This window comes from Malus domestica, chromosome 04 (assembly GCF_042453785.1).
Source record: "Malus domestica chromosome 04, GDT2T_hap1".
Lineage (NCBI taxonomy): Eukaryota > Viridiplantae > Streptophyta > Magnoliopsida > Rosales > Rosaceae > Malus > Malus domestica.
Window position 1 is genome coordinate 31,322,756 of NC_091664.1, and position 18,178 is coordinate 31,340,933.

The window sequence follows — 18,178 nt, forward strand, 5'->3', positions numbered from 1 at the left end:
ATAAATAATATTTATTACGTGATTATTCATTTTTTAGTTTACATATATAACATCTTCTATATAAATCTCAAGCCTATAAATAGGCACGAATACTCTGATCTCTTCTCCCACTTTCTCTCTTGTCTATTTCTTATCTCTCTCTAATCTATTTTAATTTTAACACGTTATTAGCACAAATGTTCCCCTCATAGTCACTTTTCTTGATAGCAATGTTAGAGTGAGATGAACTTTACGGTAAAATAAAAAAAATAAAAAAACTCAACAACATGGAGATAAGGTACCGTTTGGTACGCAGACGGGACGGGACAGAACAGAATGAGACGGGACATGATGGGATGGAACAGAGAGGGAGCAAAGATGCCCTCGGATGGAAACAAGAAGGAAGAAGAAGGAGACGAAGATGTTATAAATTTATGTTCCACGGATGTGGAACGAGTCGTTCTAGGGAGCGAGGTAGAACGAAAATTCACCAAAACTCGTTCCATGGAACAACGCATTCTACCCGTTTTAGGCGCACCAAACGTGAGACGAAACGCTTCGTCCCACTCCATTCCGTCCCGTCCACGTACCAAACTGTACCTAAGAGACTGGCGCAACAAGATGAACGTGGAGTTTGAGATTCATAGCCTATCCTCCTTTCTTATTCTCTTGCAGATATAGTTATTTGTGGGTCAAATATGTAACAGATCCATAAGGACGCGAAGAGGGCCTATTGGCGCTAAGTTTAACGCTCTTTAGGCCTTCCCTAAACCCAAACTCGATAATTGGGCTTACGATTTGCTCCTACAAAAACCCGACTCAAAAGCAAAACCCGACCCTGCAGACGAAACTCACGGCCTCCAACTGCAGAAAGCAGAAATAGAATAGAAAATGCCAAGAGAGTTGAGTCCGGGCTTGAAGATCCTCTGGGTCTGGACACTTGGCACCGCCGCCGGTACTCTCTCTCTCTCTTGACTTCTCTCTCTCTCTCTACAATTTCACATTTTTACATAATCGGGTGTGTTGTTGTTGTTGTTGCAGTACTGGTCACCAGTGTGGTGAGGACGAGGATGAGAGACATGGAGAATCTTACCAACACCGAGCAGCAGCAGCAGCAGCAGCCGCAGCCGCAGCAACACGACACTGCTGCCGACACGGAGACACTCATGGCAGACACCTCGACTCAGTCCAATGAACTGATTCGAGAAGATAAACCGTAGGTTTGTACGAGACCAATACAAGACCCCAGTTTTTTATTTTGTGTTTTTGTTAATTTCTTCAACTTGGATTGGATGTTCGTTCATGTTTTGAGTTTGGAGAAATGGGTATGTAATGTGTTTGATGAATGTCCTCACTGGAAACTTTTCGATCCAATTTTTGAAGATTGTACACTAGTAGTAAATTACTGCTAGTATTTCGTATTGTTACAAATGATTATGGCTCTCAAATCTTTGGTGCGCGGAGTTTCCATTTTTATGGTACGATCTCATTGTTTATTGTGGCTCTTAATTGAAATGCTGCTCACATATGGATTCTTGTGTATGTTCTTCATTTCTCCTTTCATTGTGCTCTAAACTAAAGCAATGGTACCACAAATCACGTAGATGAAAAGGGCTGGCTTCTTCCGGCGACCAATTTTTTTTATCAAATTGGTTGTTAACTTTCTGAAATCTAATTGTACAATTAGGATAATTTATCTGTTCATGCAAACTGTTTGGTAAGTTGTGGCATAATTTTTTATCTTTTTCGTGTCAATTAGAAAGAATGCACATGACATAGACATTCTTCGAGATGTAATTAACATCAAGCATCAGGATGGTTTCATATACTCTTTAGTTTTGATTTATTACCTCAAATTGTTCCTTTCCCTTCTCCTGCCATGGCAAATTTAGAGTGGTAAAGTATGATAGCAATAGTTATATACTTCATTTATCACTTGGATGCCGGGTCATAATTTCCACGAACGATTGCGAGGTAAAACTGTGACGATCCGTCTCTAATTTTTCTATGTAATTCCTCCCCGAGCATGTGTATTGACGATTATGCCCTTAGTGGCGAATGACGTTGACGTATTCATTTTCCTCCTATTTATTTTCTCGCCCCGTAAAAAAAAAAAAGAAATGAAACTCTCTCTCTCTTATCTCTCTCCCTCTCGTATACTCCCTCTTCTCTGCAACGCCATGAACGAGCTTCAAAGCTCATAGATCGAACTCACAAACTGCACCATTGTGCGCATCTCAGTCTCACGATCACAACCATGTCTTTGAAACCTGGCTTAGACGAGTTTTGACTCACCCACTTGGAAGGTCTGACTCGGTGAGTCTTGGTTCAACGATTTTTAGGCTATTCATGGCTTAGGTAAGCCTCGAGAAACCCTTATAACCTTCATTTTCATTCCTATGGGTTGATATTGACCTCTTGTTTATGTTTTGAACATACGGTTTAACATAGAAAACTCGAGAGAATGAGGCTGCTCGTTTTCTAGCCAAGAACTGTGACCATTTGGTCACTTTCAACAAATTTTTCCTGTCAACCTCGACCACAACTGAACTCCTTATAGGTACAAACTTGTTCTTTATAGTCCTAACTTCAAAATAGCTTTTGAATCATCAAGTTTGGTTAAGAATCGAGTTAGAAATCAACTCTGGAAGTTAGGAAGAAATTTTCAGTTTTATGGAAATATGAAACCGTGGTCATTTGACCACTTTTAGGTCATATTCCTGAACAACGCGGAACATATTCGAACTTTTTGTGAATAGGGATCGATTCATCACATTCCTAGTTTTAATTTGGTTTTTGAATCATGGATTTTGGTTGAGAAATGAGCTCGTTTAAAGCTCTTAAAGTTGGACCAAAACCTGCAAAAATCGCAGGTTTTGTAAAGAAGGCGTGTGGGCGTGGTGAGGGAGCCACGTGAGCGGCGCGTGCCGCGTATCACTACCAGTGCAACCACCTTGTGGCGGCGCATGGTGGCGCGTGGGTGGACCAAAATCGATTCTAAAAATATGTGTAGGTCTATGGCGTCAAGTAGATCACGTTCATATATTTAAACCCTATGTTTGAGCAAACTATGGAGGTTTTATTTAGGTTTCCGTATATGTGCTTTAATTAATTCTATTTTAGTTATTTCACTTATAGGGGAAACGTATCCCGAGGACGTTCGAGGCCAAGCTAGGCTAGGGGGCTACGACCCAGCGACATATTTGTGAGTGGGCAGTTTGTTTTTATACCTATACATATTTATAGTTTCCATAAATACGTATTTACTTCACTTTTACGCTTATTTTGCCAAGTATCGTTATAGTGATATTAATTGTGATAAATTCTGCTATATGGTTGGGATTTATTGTCATGACATTCACTGTTTAGTATTACATTAATTCTAGTTAGTTTGAAATTTATTCACTTCTTACATTACTTACCTTTATGGTTACGTCACCTCACGGTGATGGCCAGCATGCTTCGACATTCCCCGGTCGGGGTTTGTCAAAAACTCAAATGGGTTTGGTTATGTGTGTTCATTTTGCTACCACTTTCTTAGGCCAGAACAGAGGACAAGGTGGGATTAGCCAAACCCTAATAGGATGGTGGATAGATTGATGACTAATTAAGTGGGTGTTTAAGCTTAACCCTGGTCGTGATTTTAGGAGGAAGCAATGGCCTGATAGCATAGGTGATCCGATCGCATAGCTCGGGAACCTCATTCCTTTAGAAACGCATTACCATTCGTCTCGCCCCGGATTAAGGGCCTTTGTTTTTGCCCCTTGCCGTCCCGTTCTTCCATGTCATGTTTCACATGACGAATTTTTTAACTATTGGATTCTTAATCAAAATTACAATAATCAAAGATCTACTGATTAAAAATTTGGAATATAAAATATTCCGGAGTACAGATGGTTTTACCAACCTTCTAATTAAAGGTTGATGATGTGGATTTGTGACAAGGTTGAAAAGGTAAAAAGAAGGATTTTCATTAAAAGAGTACATTGGATACGCGATTATGTTGGTAGAATTTTCATTGAAAATAGAGATAAAACAAGAGCACTATACCCGAATACGAACTACATTATTTATATACTTGTAGTTTGACCGAAAAGATGTCCTTTTACCTTGTAGGGAGGGTTAACTTACACCACGTAAACAATAGCATAGGGCCGAAGAAAAAAAACCAAACAAAACAAATTTGCCAAAAAAATGATTTTTACACATTTTTGTTTTTGTAGTGTAACTTAACTGCGTTGTAACCTGTGGCTAAAAAAAAAAACTATGAATTTTAACAAAAAGCTAATAGTACTGTTTATTTTAACGAAAAGTTATATTTATACATTATAAAGTTAATCATTGTATTATTCACTTTATTATTTATTTTGTTCTTATCGTTAAAATTTAAAATTTTCAAACAATTTTTATTAGTTTCTCAAAAAACTATGTAACTTCAAGCGACGGTCTTTGTAGTTTATTTACTTTTGTTTTTGTGTCTGTTTTGAGTCTTCTCCCTTCAATTGTTTGTCCTTCTACTTTCGGTGTCCTCTAATGCCTCTTATTTTGTGTGATCACAGTTAAGCCATGTTAATATTTTATATTAATTTTTCATAAAAATAATAAAATAAAAATAAATAGTAATATAAAATGTTAAAATGATTTAACTGTGACTACACAAACAGATGGAAGACACCGAAACTGGGAGGGATTCCCTCCCTCCCTCCCCATCTCTCTCTCTCTCTCTCTCTCTCTCTCTAATAAATATCAGCGTCCAAACCCACCCCCATCACCCCTCTTCCCACATATCTTTCCCCCTTCTCTCTCCAATCTCTCTCTCTTCGAAAAAAACACTCGACGCTCAGAGTCTGCCTCCGATCCCTTTTCGTCTTGGTTTATGAGGTACCTTCTCTCTCTCTCTCTCTCTCTCTCTCCCTCGCTATCGATCTTTCCGTTCCACTTCTACTGTGTGATATCTGCGTTTTAGGTTAAAATCTTATGCAAAAGTTTATATGTTATGGGTCACAGATCTGGTTCTTTACCTAAAAATCGGGGTCTTTCAAGTTTTTTTTTTTTCATGGAAATTTTGTTTCTTTGATTGGATTCTTTACTAGGTTGGAATTTTTGGTGGGTTTTGCGCAATCTTTTCTATTGCTCTCTTTTTTCCATTTATTTCGTTAGATTTGCTTAATTATTAGTTGGGCCTTTCTGGAATTAATCCAAGTTAGTGACGTTTAGTTCTTTGAAATTTAATTCTAGCTAAATACAGGATATTTGTGAAGGTATTTCCTGTTTTTCTGATTCTTTTTCGTTTCGATCCGGTTTCTTGTGGTGTGAATTTGAATTAGGATGTTAATTGTGGTGCAATTGTAAATCTTTTCCTTTTCTTGGGTGGGGGTCAGGTAAAACTGAAACTTTTAGAGTTGGGTTTTGCACTTTCGCCTTTATCCAGAACGTAAATTATAATTTTTGAAGGGTCTTCACCATTGGTCTTCTTAATAAACTTATTTGTGTTGTGAACGTTAAAAGTTATAGCTAAATATAACCATTAGATGTATACTAATTGAGATTTTCTGTACCAGCAGCTCGAAGGAGAGACCCACTCTCGGGTAAGTCTTCGTCATATTCTGTCTCATCGGATTTACCCTCTGTGTTTTTTGGTTATGCTTTCATGTTTTTCTTACGTTTCAGAGTCAAGGTTTCTCTAACTGATAACTATATGATATGTTAAAGAAGGAACTTTTATCAATTTTAATTAGTTATAACCTATGACCTTTTGTAAAGACGGTAAAATGAGTTGTTGCATCAGGCCCTACTCAATTAAATGGAATTGATAATGCTGGCATTCTAATTATTTGAGGTTATGATGAATTTTTGAAATCTAACAAAGAAAGTATGTTTTGGACTTGGAAGATTTATAGAAAACGTTTATCTGCTCATCTTTGCATACTGTAGTTTTTCACACCCATTAGTCTGAATTGTTTAGCCCCGTATACTGAATTTTGTTTTCCTTTGTTTCTCTCCTTTATGTACAGTGGCACGCGGATTAAGACCCGCAAACGGAATATTGCAGCGCCGCTGGACCCTGCAGCTTTTGCGGATGCAGTGGTCCAGATTTATCTGGATAATGCTGGTGATCTGGTAATATTTAGCTATGCATAAATGATCGGCTAATTTGTATCTGTATGCATGTGTCTACTTATCACTTAATCATCTGTTAAAACTAAACAAGTATCTGCTTTGTGCAGGAACTTATTGCCAAGAGCATTGAATCTTCAGACCTTAACTTTTCAAGATACGGTGACACCTTTTTTGAGGCAAGCTTCGTAATAATGTAGAGACTTTTGGTCTCTTTATATTTTCCTTTGGATGCAACCTTAGATATTGTTTATTTGTTAATGTGGTATGGTATTGACTGGAGGATTTAATATAGGTTGTTTTCACTGGAGGCCGTACACAACCTGGAACAACAAAATCTGATGAGGGTGAGCGCCACCCTTACTCTGTACTAGAGTCTGAGCCTACACGCGAACTCATCTTGCCATCAGTTATCTACATTCAAAAAATTTTGAGGCGGAGGCCATTTCTTATTAAGAATCTCGAAAATGTTATGCGACGATTCCTTCAGTCATTGGAGCTTTTTGAGGAAAATGAAAGGAAGAAGCTGGCTATTTTCACAGCACTTGCATTCTCTCAGAAGCTGTCAGGACTTCCACCGGAAACGGTGTTCCAGCCAATGCTCAAGGATAATCTTGTTGGCAAAGGGCTAGTCCTATCATTCATTACTGACTTCTTCAAGGAGTATTTGATTGATAATAGCCTTGATGATTTGATCTCCATTCTGAAGCGGGGTAAAGTGGAGGACAATCTTTTGGAATTCTTCCCATCCACAAAGAGAACTGATGAGAGTTTCTCTGAGCATTTCACGTAAGTTTGATTTGTTATTGAATTTTATTATGGACTATCTTGTGAGATAAGACTTATCTTTGGTTTTTAAGATATGCCAATGCTTTTGATGTCCTGCAGTTTCTTTGTACTCTTTGCATGACTGAGATTCTGAAGTAGCTGCAATCCTTGACTTGTTCAGCCAACTGCAATGTTTTAGTTGCCATATTTTGTTTTATTGTTGATTCATCAATCTGTATGATCTCTGAAAAATATTTTAGAGTTTTTGGTTCTCTTGTAAAAGGCTATGAATCATATAAATTTAGTTGATTTTCGTGGTCTTTATCATCAGTCAATTGTAATATGAATTTTGATTACGCTGTGAAGTATTTTTACCTAGTAGTCCCTTTGGTTTGTCACCCCATGAGAATACATCGTACCGTAAATGATAATGTGATTTTTAATTGTCAATTGCTCATTGATGGCTTTCATGTGAAGTATGTGTTAACTTGAACATTCATTTTGTTTTATTCACACCTTGTACCAAAATAAAGGTTGTTTTATTGACACACTTTGGTGCTTATTTGTATCAATTTTCAGTAAGGAAGGGCTGGTCGCCTTAGTTGAATACAACGAGAAGAAAATTTTCGATGTGAAGCTCAAGGAAATGAAATCTGCTTTAACAACCCAGATAACAGAGGAAACAGATATGTCTGAAGTCATTGAGACTGTGAAGCAGCGTGTTAAAGACGCCAAATTGCCTGATGTTGAAGTTGTGCGGATTTTGTGGGATGTTATTATGGATGCTGTGCAGTGGTCCGGCAAGAACCAGCAGCAGAACGCCAATGCAGCTCTTCGCCAGGTATACATTAGTCTTGTAATCACCATGATACCTATATAATTTGTGTGCTATAGTATGTACAAGTTCAGGTTTGGAACTCATAAAAGGAGCAAGGTAGGAGTTTAAGGGGCTAACCAAGATGAGATCAGTTGGTAAAACTTTAAAAAGAAATAAAAAAACAGAGCTATCTGTTGTTCATGTAGGATAGTGAATGACTGTTCTACCTAGAGGAGTATGTTTATAAGCATTCCAATCTGGTGTATTTAAGATCCAAGGCTGTGCTTTTTTTACCCACCATGATCAAGATTGATTACTTTGAGATATTAGATCACTGTAAACTTCAAAAACACAAAGAATGGTTGTATTAGTTGCCAACTCCGTAGTACTTGGTGCATATATGAATACAGACGAGCAAATAAATGGCTGTGTTTAACTTATATCCAATACATATGCAGGTGAAAACATGGGCGAAACTGTTGAACACCTTCTGCACGAATGGGAAGCTTGAGCTGGAACTGATATACAAGGTTCAGATGCAGTGCTATGAGGATGCTAAGCTGATGAAGCTGTTCCCTGAAATTGTGAGATCCCTCTATGAACAGGATGTGCTTGCAGAAGACACCATTCTCCATTGGTTCCGCAAAGGAACAAACCCCAAGGGCAGGTGTGTTTTGGTTTCAACATTAAACTATCGGATTACGATATTTAATGCGTTTGCTTGTGGTTTACAATGGGTTTATTGTGTCATTTGTAACTGTAAGTTTACGGAAAATGAATGTTTGCAGGCAAACTTTTGTGAAGGCCCTGGAGCCATTCGTGAACTGGCTGGAGGAGGCAGAAGAGGAGGAATAGACGCAGATGAAGCTGTTGCATCTGTTCAACCGAGGGACCTGTACCCTGCCTCAAGCATCCACTGCCACTGTCAATGACTCAAATCTATGTGTACTCGGAGAGAATCAAACTCATAAATAATCTATAAACCTACTTAAGCTTGGTGTGCCCTGTTGAATGTTTGATGATGGTGATGATGATGACGACGACGATGACTACTACGTCGTTGCGAGGATATTACATTATAAATAATTTGATGCATTTTCTTTTATTTCTTTGGCACGATGCTATAATGGATATGATTCGACTCTGTTCATCACATTTTGAAAATTAAATGTGGGTTGATTTTTAGGAAAACTAATGAAAAGGGCTTGAAAATTTTGAGTTTTAATGATAAGGACAAAATAAAGGGTAAAGTGAATAGTACCAGGATTGATTTTTTAGTGTAAAAATGTGATTTTTCGTTAAAGTGAACAGTATCGGGTGCTTTTCGTTAAAGTTATCTTAATTAAACAATAATATTAGTGGAGAGGTCAGATTGAAAAAAACACGTGATGTAAAATGTAAAGGCTGTAGCCTCGTGACTTATCCAATTGAATTAGTTTATTTTTATCGCGGTAAAATTAAGCTTCATATCGTTCGTTACTAGTTACTGCTGCTTTAGAGTATGAGAGGAGGAAGACTCAACGGTTGAGTATCGTCTATGATCCTCTATCTATGCATCCAATGGCGGCGTTATCTTTCCCACCAATGAGAGTCTGCTGCGGCGGAGGCGCCGCCACACATAATAGCACTAGTAACAACAACAATTTACTCGGCAACCACGCGCTCGATGCCGCCCACATCCGGCGCGCTGCGGAGCTGGCCGACAGATCCGCCGGATTCACCTCTCCCCACCCAAACTTCGGGTGCGTCATCGCCTCCAAAACCGGAAAAGTCGCCGGCGAGGGCTTCCTCTACGCCCAGGGCACCAAGCCCGCCGAGGTCCTTGCCGTCGATGCAGCTGGCGACTTCTCACGCCACGCCACCGCTTATCTCAATATGGAGCCCGGTGATTGCCACGGTGACCACTCCGCCGTCTCCGCTCTCGTTCAGGTTTTGCCTTTTTTTCTCTTCCTTTTCAATTCCCAACTTCCTCCGAGCCGTCGTATAAGGGAAAAGAAAACAATGATTTAGTTATGATTTGTTTGGATTAGGAAGGGAAACAATGATTGAATATTTGATTTGTTTGGATTAGGCAGGGATTGAAAGGGTGGTGATTGGGTTGAGGCATCCATTGCAGCATTTAAGAGGGAATGCCATTCGGGCTCTGAGAAGTCAAGGCTTGCAAGTTGATGTTCTTGGTGAGGACCTCAACAGTAAACTCTTTGAGGTATTTGATCAATTCAATATGCTCATTTCATACCTTAGCGAAACGCTTCTTTTCAATTCCTTGGCGAGTAACATAGGCATTAGGTAGGGATCTTGTGCTCCCAGTTGAAATAACTACGTGTGGTTTACCAAAACAAGACGAAAGCTTTTCTGCGAAATAAGTATCGTTTAACCAAAACAAGACGAAGGCTTTTCTGTGAAATGAGTAGCATTTTAGTTTAACATGTCATATAATTGATCCAACACCAACAGGAAGCGCGTAAATCATGCCTGCTTGTCAATGCTCCGTTAATCTGTAGAGCTGCTTCTCGAATCCCCTTCTCTGTTCTCAAGTATGCCATGACTCTTGATGGTAAGCTTTCTTTTAGGAATAGTGTAACTTATTCCAATATGAAATTCTGTAAAGAGGCCTAAAAAGTTTACAAATAAAGTCTTCTGCTAGACTAGTCATTAGTCTTTGTTGGGTGCTGACAGGAAAAATCGCTGCTAGCAGTGGACATGCAGCATGGATCAGCAGCAGAACATCTAGAAATCGAGTTTTTGAACTGCGGGGTAGAAGTGATGCAGTCATTGTAGGAGGAAATACAGTGCGCAGGGACAGTAAGTATTATCATTTTCTCAAATTTTTGATTGTTCGTGTTAATACTAGTTGCAGATCCTGAAGTTCTGACTTCTTACGTTCTATCTTTTGACTTTTGAACCAGATCCAAGACTAACTGCAAGACATGGTGGTGGGCATATGCCTATGCGGATTGTAATGTCACAGACTCTTGATCTCCCTGAGGAAGCACACCTTTGGGATACCTCTGATGTATCTACTATAGTTGCAACACAAAGGGGTGCAAGAAGGCATTTCCAGAAAGTTCTTGCATCGAAAGGAATTGAAGTGGTGGAGTTTGATATCTTAAACCCCAGAGAAGTAATGGAATACTTCCATAATCGTGGATATCTTTCACTTTTGTGGGAGTGTGGAGGGACATTAGCTGCAGCAGCTATTTCATCTGGAGTAATACATAAGGTTTGTTTCTCCAGCTCCTATTTCTTTCTATGAACTGTTGATCTTCTTCTTTTGTCTGGTTAAAACTGATGACTTAGAGATGTTGTCATAGTTGTTGTTTCCTCTAGGCTGGAGTGGTACGTAAGCTTATCCACAGTTTATTTTTGGAGATCCTGGATCATTCTTTTGTTGAAACTGGATTTGTTAACAGGGATTTTGCTTCTGCCACATTCAATGTGTTGCAGGTGTTCGCATTTGTTGCTCCTAAAATTATTGGTGGAAAGAATGCGCCATCCCCTGTGGGTGAACTCGGGATGGTTGAAATGACACAAGCCTTCGATCTAATTGATGTCTGCTATGAGCAGGTTGGTGGGGATTTTGGGTATTTCTTCTTGAGATAAATTCTTTCTAATTAATCTTGTATGCTAACAATGTATTCTTTTGTGCTTATATATATATTCTGCCTCTTGATTGGATATTTTGTACTTCTGAACTTGAACAACAGGTTGGACCTGATATGCTTGTTAGTGGATTTCTTCAACCCATACCAGATGTGACCCCTGTTATTCCATCAGTTGATGAAACATTTGAAATTGATCCAACTGTGACTCCTTATGAATCAAGGATCATATCCTTCTATAAAACATGGGACCCTTACGGCGCTTTCTCAAATTTTTCACCTCACCAAATTAAGATGCCTGATGACAATGGTGATTATGCAACTTGGTTGAGTGTCGAGCATTACTATCAGGTATTTCCTTTTCTGTATGAATCTGGCTTCCATCTTACAAAAGTAGTCATTCTTACAGAACAATGCTAGCATGTAGGCTCAGAAGTTTGTTGGGGTGGATGATCCTGTGGCACAAGATTGTGTTGAAAATATTAAGTCTGCCAAAAGTCCGGAAGAGGCAGCACGGATAGGAAGGTCAATGCAGAGGAAGCACCCTGATTTGGTATTGTACTTTGTCATTTGATTGGATTTTCAGTAGATCAACTGTGTTGACACATGATGTAGTCATTATATGCCATGCTATGGTCCTTTATGGAAGATGTTGAAATGATAGTTTGTCCCAATGGTAGTAAGTGACATCATATCATAGTAACACTTTTGGAAGACGACACAGAAAATTTCCATGTCCAGAACAGGAGGATCCTTTGTAGAGTCTAAGGTTTCTTGAAGAGAGTGAACGCATGTATTTTTGACTCACCTAGTATAATGCATCAATAAGACTAATTAGCAGAAGGAAATAGGAATTGTTTGGAACCAGGATTGTTAAACGTTACTGACATGTTCACAATTACTTTTGGTTTATGTTGAAGTTGGTTCAAAATTGTCCTGTGTGCTATGCAGGTAAGGTTGGACTGGGAAGGTGTCAAGATTGAAGTGATGTATAGAGCACTGAAATGCAAGTTCTCGATATACCCACATTTGAATGCTATGTTGCTCTCAACTGCTGGATCTGTTCTTGTTGAAGCTTCACCACATGATCTTTTCTGGGGAGGAGGTCGGGATGGAGAAGGCCTAAATTATCTGGGCAGGCTTTTAATGCAGTTGAGATCAGAGTTTCTTGGTGAGTCTCCTACGTCCGGTTAGAGTTTGTGAGTAGGTGTATAATTTATAACAAATGTGATACCAATCAATGATTTTGTTTGGATTGATTCTCTCCTGTAACATTACGGTTCCTTTACAATAAAATTACAATTCACATATGACACAGATATTGTGTGCACGTGTTACTAATCCATTTGGATCTTCCTTTCATTTTTCAGAAAGGTAAAAATAATGAAAGAGGATACATTTAGTTAAATGAGCACAACATTAATCGATTTACTCGGTGAAAAACAGAAAATCTACCAAATACACATGTTGGAAGGCCACAGCAGGATTCAACATGGGTAGTCAATGTTTTCCCCCCTAGCGGCTCCTCTCGGTTTTTCTTGCCCTTGGATTTGATGAATTAAAGAAGATCAAGGGACTTAAACATGAGGAGCAGTGCATCAGGAAAAAACGAGAGCGAAAATCATTACACTGTACGAAAACAAAGTTACATGTACACAAGAAAAGGAGGGGAAACTGCATATACGATGAACATAACAAGCAGCAAGAACAATAACCAGCTAATAGTTGCAAATAGAACACCCTCTAGCAGTAGTGGTTGTGGTTCCTCCACGTATATTAATTAGGACCATAGCAGTAATTAGGTCCATAGCAGAAATCAGAGAATTGTCCTCAATGTTTTGGACTATGCTACCTAACTTGATGCATTATTGCTGTGAAATGAATTGTTTTTTGTCTATTACTCGTATTAAAAGTAAAATTTCTCGATCAAGCTAGGCACTGCCGTTGTACCTCTTTTTCTCAATCAAAAAGGTAAGAGCTTCTCTAATGTCTCTAATGCTCGACATCCAAATTTCTTTCCTCGCTGTAATATTTACTTGTCTGGTCGCCCTTGTTACCCCCCTTGTTATATATTGGAAGAGGCATGCTACTAGTACTACAACTGTTAGGCTGCCCCCGGGGCCATGGAAGCTGCCTCTCATCGGAAACTTGCATCAAATGGCCGCCAGCTCTTTACCCCATCGCTGCATGACAGACTTGGCCAACAAGTATGGCCCTATCATGCACCTCAAACTGGGACAACTCTCAGCCGTAGTCATTTCATCGCCGGAATTTGTTCAAGAGATGCTGAAGACGCATGATGTTGCTTTCTCACAACGCCCAACGTTTCTTGCTGCTGAAATTTTGTCCTATAATTCAGGGATCATCTTTTCTCCTTATAACGATTTTTGGAGACAAATGCGAAAGATTTGCATGCTGGAGCTCCTTAGTGCAAAACGCGTGGAGTCATTTGCATCAATAAGACAAGAAGAGGCATCAAATCTTGTTGAATCAATTTCCTTATCAGATGGTCATCCGTTCAATCTCAGTGAAATGATCTTCTCCATGCAAAGCGTCATTATTGCCCGTGCGGCCTTTGGAAAGAAGTGCAAGTATCAACAAGAGTTTTTATCACAGCTCCAGGATGCAGTTAGGCTTGCAGCAGAATTTGATGTGCCGGATTTGTTCCCTTCACTCAAATTCCTCCGTTATGTCATAAATTTGAAGCCTGCGGTTGAGAAAGTACACCAGAAAATGGACAAGATCCTTGATGAAATTATCAGCGATCATAGAGTGAAAAGAAATGAGGAATCAGCTGCCGGAGACGACCATCAGGAAGATATAGTTGATGTGCTACTGCGGCTCCAGGAGTCTGGTGATCTCACAACCACCCAAATCAAAGCTGTCACCCTGGTAATTAATGAGCGCCATTTCATATATACATCTCTTACTTTTATTACTTGTTTTCTTTCGTTCTTTCTTGATTAAAATTGATCTATTGATTATGTTATTTTAAAAGCGCATTAAGTGAACAAATAAGTACTTTTCTTATATAGGACATGTTTTCTGCTGGAAGTGAGACTTCAGCAACTACTACAGAATGGGCAATGGCTGAACTTCTGAGAAGTCCAAGAGCAATGAAAAAAGCACAGGCCGAGGTACGCCAACTTATCGGAGGAAAGGGGAAGATTGAAGAGTCAGACATTAAGAAACTCGACTACTTAAATTTGGTCATAAGGGAAACTCTACGATTACACCCTCCTCCCTTCATCCCAAGACAAGCAAGCGAAAAATGCACTATTGGCGGGTATGATATACCAACTGAAGCAACAGTCTTCATCAATGCTTGGGGAATTGGGAGAGACCCCAAGTATTGGGAGAATGCTGATTGTTTTCTGCCGGAGAGATTCCAAGGCTCTTCTGTTGATTTTCGAGGGACCAACTTTGAATTGGTTCCATTTGGGGGTGGCAGGAGAATGTGTCCAGGCATATCATTTGCAACCGCAAGTATTGAACTTGCACTTTCTCATCTGCTCTACCACTTTGACTGGAAACTCCCCAATGCAAATGGCAGTAGCACTGAGATAAGGTTATTAGAAGAGCTTGATATGACTGAATGTAAGGGATTGAATGTTAGGAAGAAGAATAACTTGTATCTTATCGCCATTCCATTCATTTCGTCCTCAGAAATGAATTGAAATGCATGCGTTGTTGGAAATAGCTAGCAAACACAAACCATAATTAAGTCTTAACAAGTGTTTGCGTTTTCATGTCGCATGGTGTTGTCCAGAAGAACAGTTAATGAAATTGGCTTCAATGATATTCATGGTCATGGCCTTAGAGGCAAGGTTCTAAAAGTCGCTAGGCGCTAGTCGGGCGGCGGGCTGGGGCCTAGCGCCTAGGCGGCTAGGCGGGGCCTAGGCGGGCGCCTAGGCGGACTAGGCGGATTTAAGTAAATCTATCATATTTCATGTAAATAAGTGTCTGCTTCTGCTTGAAATATATATAATTTCATCATAAACTACAAAATAGAATGCATATATATCATGAAGTATTGGAACATAATGAAAACATGTGAAATAAGGATATAATGTTTGTTCATTCAAGTATGCAACAAGTCTCTTACAATTTATTGGAAAAAAACAAAATGCAAAATGAAAGTTATGTATTTTTTGTCTAAGTGAGTTGCAACCTAGGCGGGTCTAGGCGGGTGCCTAGGCGGGCTAGGGGGGTGCCTAGGTGGTCTAGGCGGTGGGTTGGGGCCTAGCGCCTAGGCGGGGCCTAGGCGGCGCTAGGCGGGGATTTTTAGAACAGTGCTTAGAGGAATAGCTTGGTTTAAAGAAGCCTTCAGAAGATGGTTTGATTCAGAAAGCGTGATGAAGGGAGCTGTACTGAGGCTAGGGAGAGTGGCTGCAGTGCATCAATGGTAGAAGCATGAGCGGCCGCGAGGAAGAGAGAAGGGATCGAAAATTGCTACGATTCCGGTGAGACCTAGACCTAGGCTGATACAATGTAAAAAATTATATTCTTCATTTATATTCACATATGCATATCAGTTACTTATTGTACAAGAAACTAAACTTTATCAGATACTTCCCGCTACCCTCAGTAGGAGGAAGGGGAGAATAAACTAGGAGAGGAGGACACTGCTACTAGCAGCAAACAGGTCAGGCCGAGCAATTCCCAGCCCATATCTTCCTCAGCTGAGCAGCCTACCCCCTGGCGGCCTAGTAACCGACAAATTTTAGATAACTATTCAAAATTTCTTTTCTTTTGCACGAGGGGGTGTTTTGATTTAAACTAACTATTCTAAACTGTACAAAATGGAAATTCGAACTTGACTACATAAGAATGAGCACATCCGTTATCCGTTATCCGTTATGCCCATATTGCGATAACCGATCAATTTAACAACTAATTATTTGTTTAAAAACAATTAAAGGAAAAAAAAAACACAAATAATTCACCTCTTTTATTTTCCTTTTCTTCTTTTTAGACTGACCATATTCACCTACTTTCGGTTGCACCAAAAGAGTATAGAACTAGTTTTCTCACGCCACCATATTCTGCTACGTAATACTTTCAATTTTGGCCGCTCCTTTTCCACCACCACCTTCATACCCCACAAAGAATAATTGGAAGCTTTACAAGCTGAGAATTAGGGAATGAGGAAATCACATGAGCAGAAACTAGCTTCTTGAAATCATATTTGAATTTTTAACCCTCTTCTTTGTAAGGAAATTGCTATCCTAATGTAATTTCAATTTGGGTCCATTTTTTATTCAATCTAGTACCCGTTTGATCATTGGACTCCATATTATAGTCTATGTCTAAAGTTTAGATTTTGAGACAAATAATATTAATGTGGACCATAATATACCTACTTGGTACGTTTTGAATATGATCTATGTTTGGAAAATTAATTGGGGCTTAATGGATGTGTTATTTTCAATAAGTTGGGTATTTGTTTGGAATGTTTAAGAAAGTTGAGAACAATTTGAATTGATACTAAAAGGTTGTGGGGTTTTAGATAGTTAATCCTAAAATTAGCTACAATTTGTTAGATTAAATTATTATAATATAACCTTATTGATTAGATTACTATTAAATTAGCTATGATTTGTCTGGTTAGTAGATCAATATCAGTTATAATAATCTACGTATACAAGATTAACAAATGTTGCACATTCTTCGTCTGCTCCAGTTTTTTAAACTACATTTTCTGTTTATACTACTTAATCATATATGATTGCTTCTCTTTTGTAACGAAATTAACATATAAATCAAAATCGGAGGTCTTGGAACAACGTAAATCCGACCATGAATCTGCAAGAAATGTAAATAACACAAGATGTATCGTGGTTCACCCCAAGGTTTGGGCTACGTCCACACTGATTATGTATTTCTGAGGGAGAGAGAGCCCTGTAATGTGAGAGCTTTGAGAGGGGGTGAGAGGGCCTAGGAATTGGCCTTTCCTAATTGTGAGGGTGAGGAGTCCTTTTATAGAATAAGGGCTCTTCACTTATTACATATTTGCCCATTCTTTTATTACATAATTACATTTAAGTCCCCCGAGTATTTGTATGAGATCTAAATACAGAGGCCCTAAATATGGTATAAACAACTTACGTAGTTAGCCGATGAATGTTGTAGAATTATTATATTGATGCACGGAAACAGTGATTATTAATTTAATCATATGAATTTTTTGTAACGTTTTTTTATGCCTCTTGACTAGGTAATGCAGCCTTTACAAATGACACACCCTGACACGGATATTCCATGACACAGAAGCCGAAGTGTGCTAGCCATCATCCGGATGGTTGATGAAGCCACGATTCACATGAAGTCATAACTAAACTTATCAACTATTAAATTTTACCGAAAATTCAACATAACTTCCTCTTCTAAGAACATTTTGATCATTTTACATAAACAAAGCACAAAGGTACTTCACATAAAATATTTGGGACATGTCGTAACAAAAAATAATGCTAAAAGGTTTCGTTGAAATATTTGTTTTGTATGGAGAGGTCTCGTTGAAATATTTGCTTTGAGTCCATACATATTGCGTGGAATATAATATTTTGTATTCACACCTTGAAGGCTTGAATAAGAAGATTCTAAATTAATAAACTTGTAATCCATTAAAACTCCAACTCAGCAATAGCTCACTTATGCTTTACACTGTCCTCCTGTTTTAATTTGGGTTGAACAACTCCATATTAGCGGATTCGGATCCGGATCTAAATCGTGAGATCTTAGAAATCCTCACATCTTAACTGTTTATCATACATTGTACAACCAGAAATTATTTTAAATCTTTTATATAAAGTTAAACATAAATAATACTTAACGAGAACTGATCGCACAATATACAATGAACGGGTAGGATATAAAGATTCTTAAAATCCCC

The 18,178-nt window shown here is 38.8% G+C and overlaps 4 protein-coding genes across 8 annotated transcripts; all 4 read left to right on the forward strand.

The window, feature by feature from the left end:
* Window positions 1-791: 791 nt before the first annotated feature.
* On the forward strand, window positions 792-1,427 carry LOC103434272 (uncharacterized). The gene is made up of 2 exons (XM_008372605.4): window positions 792-934; window positions 1,021-1,427. The coding sequence occupies exons 1-2, from the start codon at window positions 871-873 to the stop codon at window positions 1,197-1,199; spliced, it is 243 nt and encodes an 80-aa protein (XP_008370827.3). The 5' UTR covers window positions 792-870; the 3' UTR covers window positions 1,200-1,427.
* A 3,231-nt stretch (window positions 1,428-4,658) lies between these two features.
* On the forward strand, window positions 4,659-8,786 carry LOC103434273 (uncharacterized). 2 transcript variants are annotated; one of them, XM_008372607.4, is made up of 8 exons: window positions 4,659-4,860; window positions 5,544-5,567; window positions 5,994-6,099; window positions 6,207-6,275; window positions 6,392-6,885; window positions 7,444-7,705; window positions 8,140-8,348; window positions 8,470-8,786. In XM_008372607.4, exons 1-8 carry the CDS (start codon window positions 4,856-4,858, stop codon window positions 8,534-8,536), a joined length of 1,236 nt encoding a protein of 411 aa, XP_008370829.1. In that variant the 5' UTR covers window positions 4,659-4,855; the 3' UTR covers window positions 8,537-8,786. The 2 variants fall into 2 exon arrangements, with proteins under 2 accessions (XP_008370829.1, XP_008370828.1); XM_008372606.4 differs by having other exon boundaries at window positions 4,715-4,860; window positions 5,541-5,567.
* A 351-nt stretch (window positions 8,787-9,137) lies between these two features.
* Window positions 9,138-13,213, forward strand: LOC103408696 (riboflavin biosynthesis protein PYRR, chloroplastic). 4 transcript variants are annotated; one of them, XM_029101523.2, is made up of 10 exons: window positions 9,139-9,610; window positions 9,753-9,887; window positions 10,139-10,238; window positions 10,361-10,486; window positions 10,591-10,904; window positions 11,129-11,248; window positions 11,389-11,634; window positions 11,711-11,836; window positions 12,235-12,454; window positions 12,730-13,213. In XM_029101523.2, the coding sequence occupies exons 1-10, from the start codon at window positions 9,233-9,235 to the stop codon at window positions 12,843-12,845; spliced, it is 1,881 nt and encodes a 626-aa protein (XP_028957356.2). In that variant the 5' UTR covers window positions 9,139-9,232; the 3' UTR covers window positions 12,846-13,213. The 4 variants fall into 4 exon arrangements, with proteins under 4 accessions (XP_028957359.2, XP_028957356.2, XP_028957357.2 ...); XM_029101525.2 differs by having other exon boundaries at window positions 9,184-9,610; window positions 12,654-13,213; XM_029101526.2 differs by lacking the exon at window positions 10,139-10,238 and having other exon boundaries at window positions 9,138-9,610; window positions 9,753-9,858.
* Window positions 13,214-13,226: 13 nt separating this feature from the next.
* LOC103408697 (melianol synthase CYP71BQ5-like) lies at window positions 13,227-15,084 on the forward strand. The gene is made up of 2 exons (XM_008347528.4): window positions 13,227-14,175; window positions 14,319-15,084. The coding sequence occupies exons 1-2, from the start codon at window positions 13,270-13,272 to the stop codon at window positions 14,958-14,960; spliced, it is 1,548 nt and encodes a 515-aa protein (XP_008345750.3). The 5' UTR covers window positions 13,227-13,269; the 3' UTR covers window positions 14,961-15,084.
* Window positions 15,085-18,178: the final 3,094 nt, after the last annotated feature.

Bases quoted from the DNA above. Each gene is read 5' to 3' on its own strand.
- LOC103434272 (XM_008372605.4), top strand. From the start codon at position 871: ATGCCAAGAGAGTTGAGTCCGGGCTTGAAGATCCTCTGGGTCTGGACA. The intron at 935-1,020 runs GTACTCTCTCTC...TTGTTGTTGCAG, and splicing joins GACACTTGGCACCGCCGCCG to TACTGGTCACCAGTGTGGTG.
- LOC103434273 (XM_008372606.4), top strand. The intron at 6,100-6,206 runs GTAATATTTAGC...TGCTTTGTGCAG, and splicing joins TGGATAATGCTGGTGATCTG to GAACTTATTGCCAAGAGCAT. The intron at 7,706-8,139 runs GTATACATTAGT...ATACATATGCAG, and splicing joins CCAATGCAGCTCTTCGCCAG to GTGAAAACATGGGCGAAACT.
- LOC103408696 (XM_029101523.2), top strand. From the start codon at position 9,233: ATGCATCCAATGGCGGCGTTATCTTTCCCACCAATGAGAGTCTGCTGC. The intron at 9,888-10,138 runs GTATTTGATCAA...CAACACCAACAG, and splicing joins TCAACAGTAAACTCTTTGAG to GAAGCGCGTAAATCATGCCT. The intron at 12,455-12,729 runs GTGAGTCTCCTA...GGTGAAAAACAG, and splicing joins GTTGAGATCAGAGTTTCTTG to AAAATCTACCAAATACACAT.
- LOC103408697 (XM_008347528.4), top strand. From the start codon at position 13,270: ATGTCTCTAATGCTCGACATCCAAATTTCTTTCCTCGCTGTAATATTT. The intron at 14,176-14,318 runs GTAATTAATGAG...TTTCTTATATAG, and splicing joins AAATCAAAGCTGTCACCCTG to GACATGTTTTCTGCTGGAAG.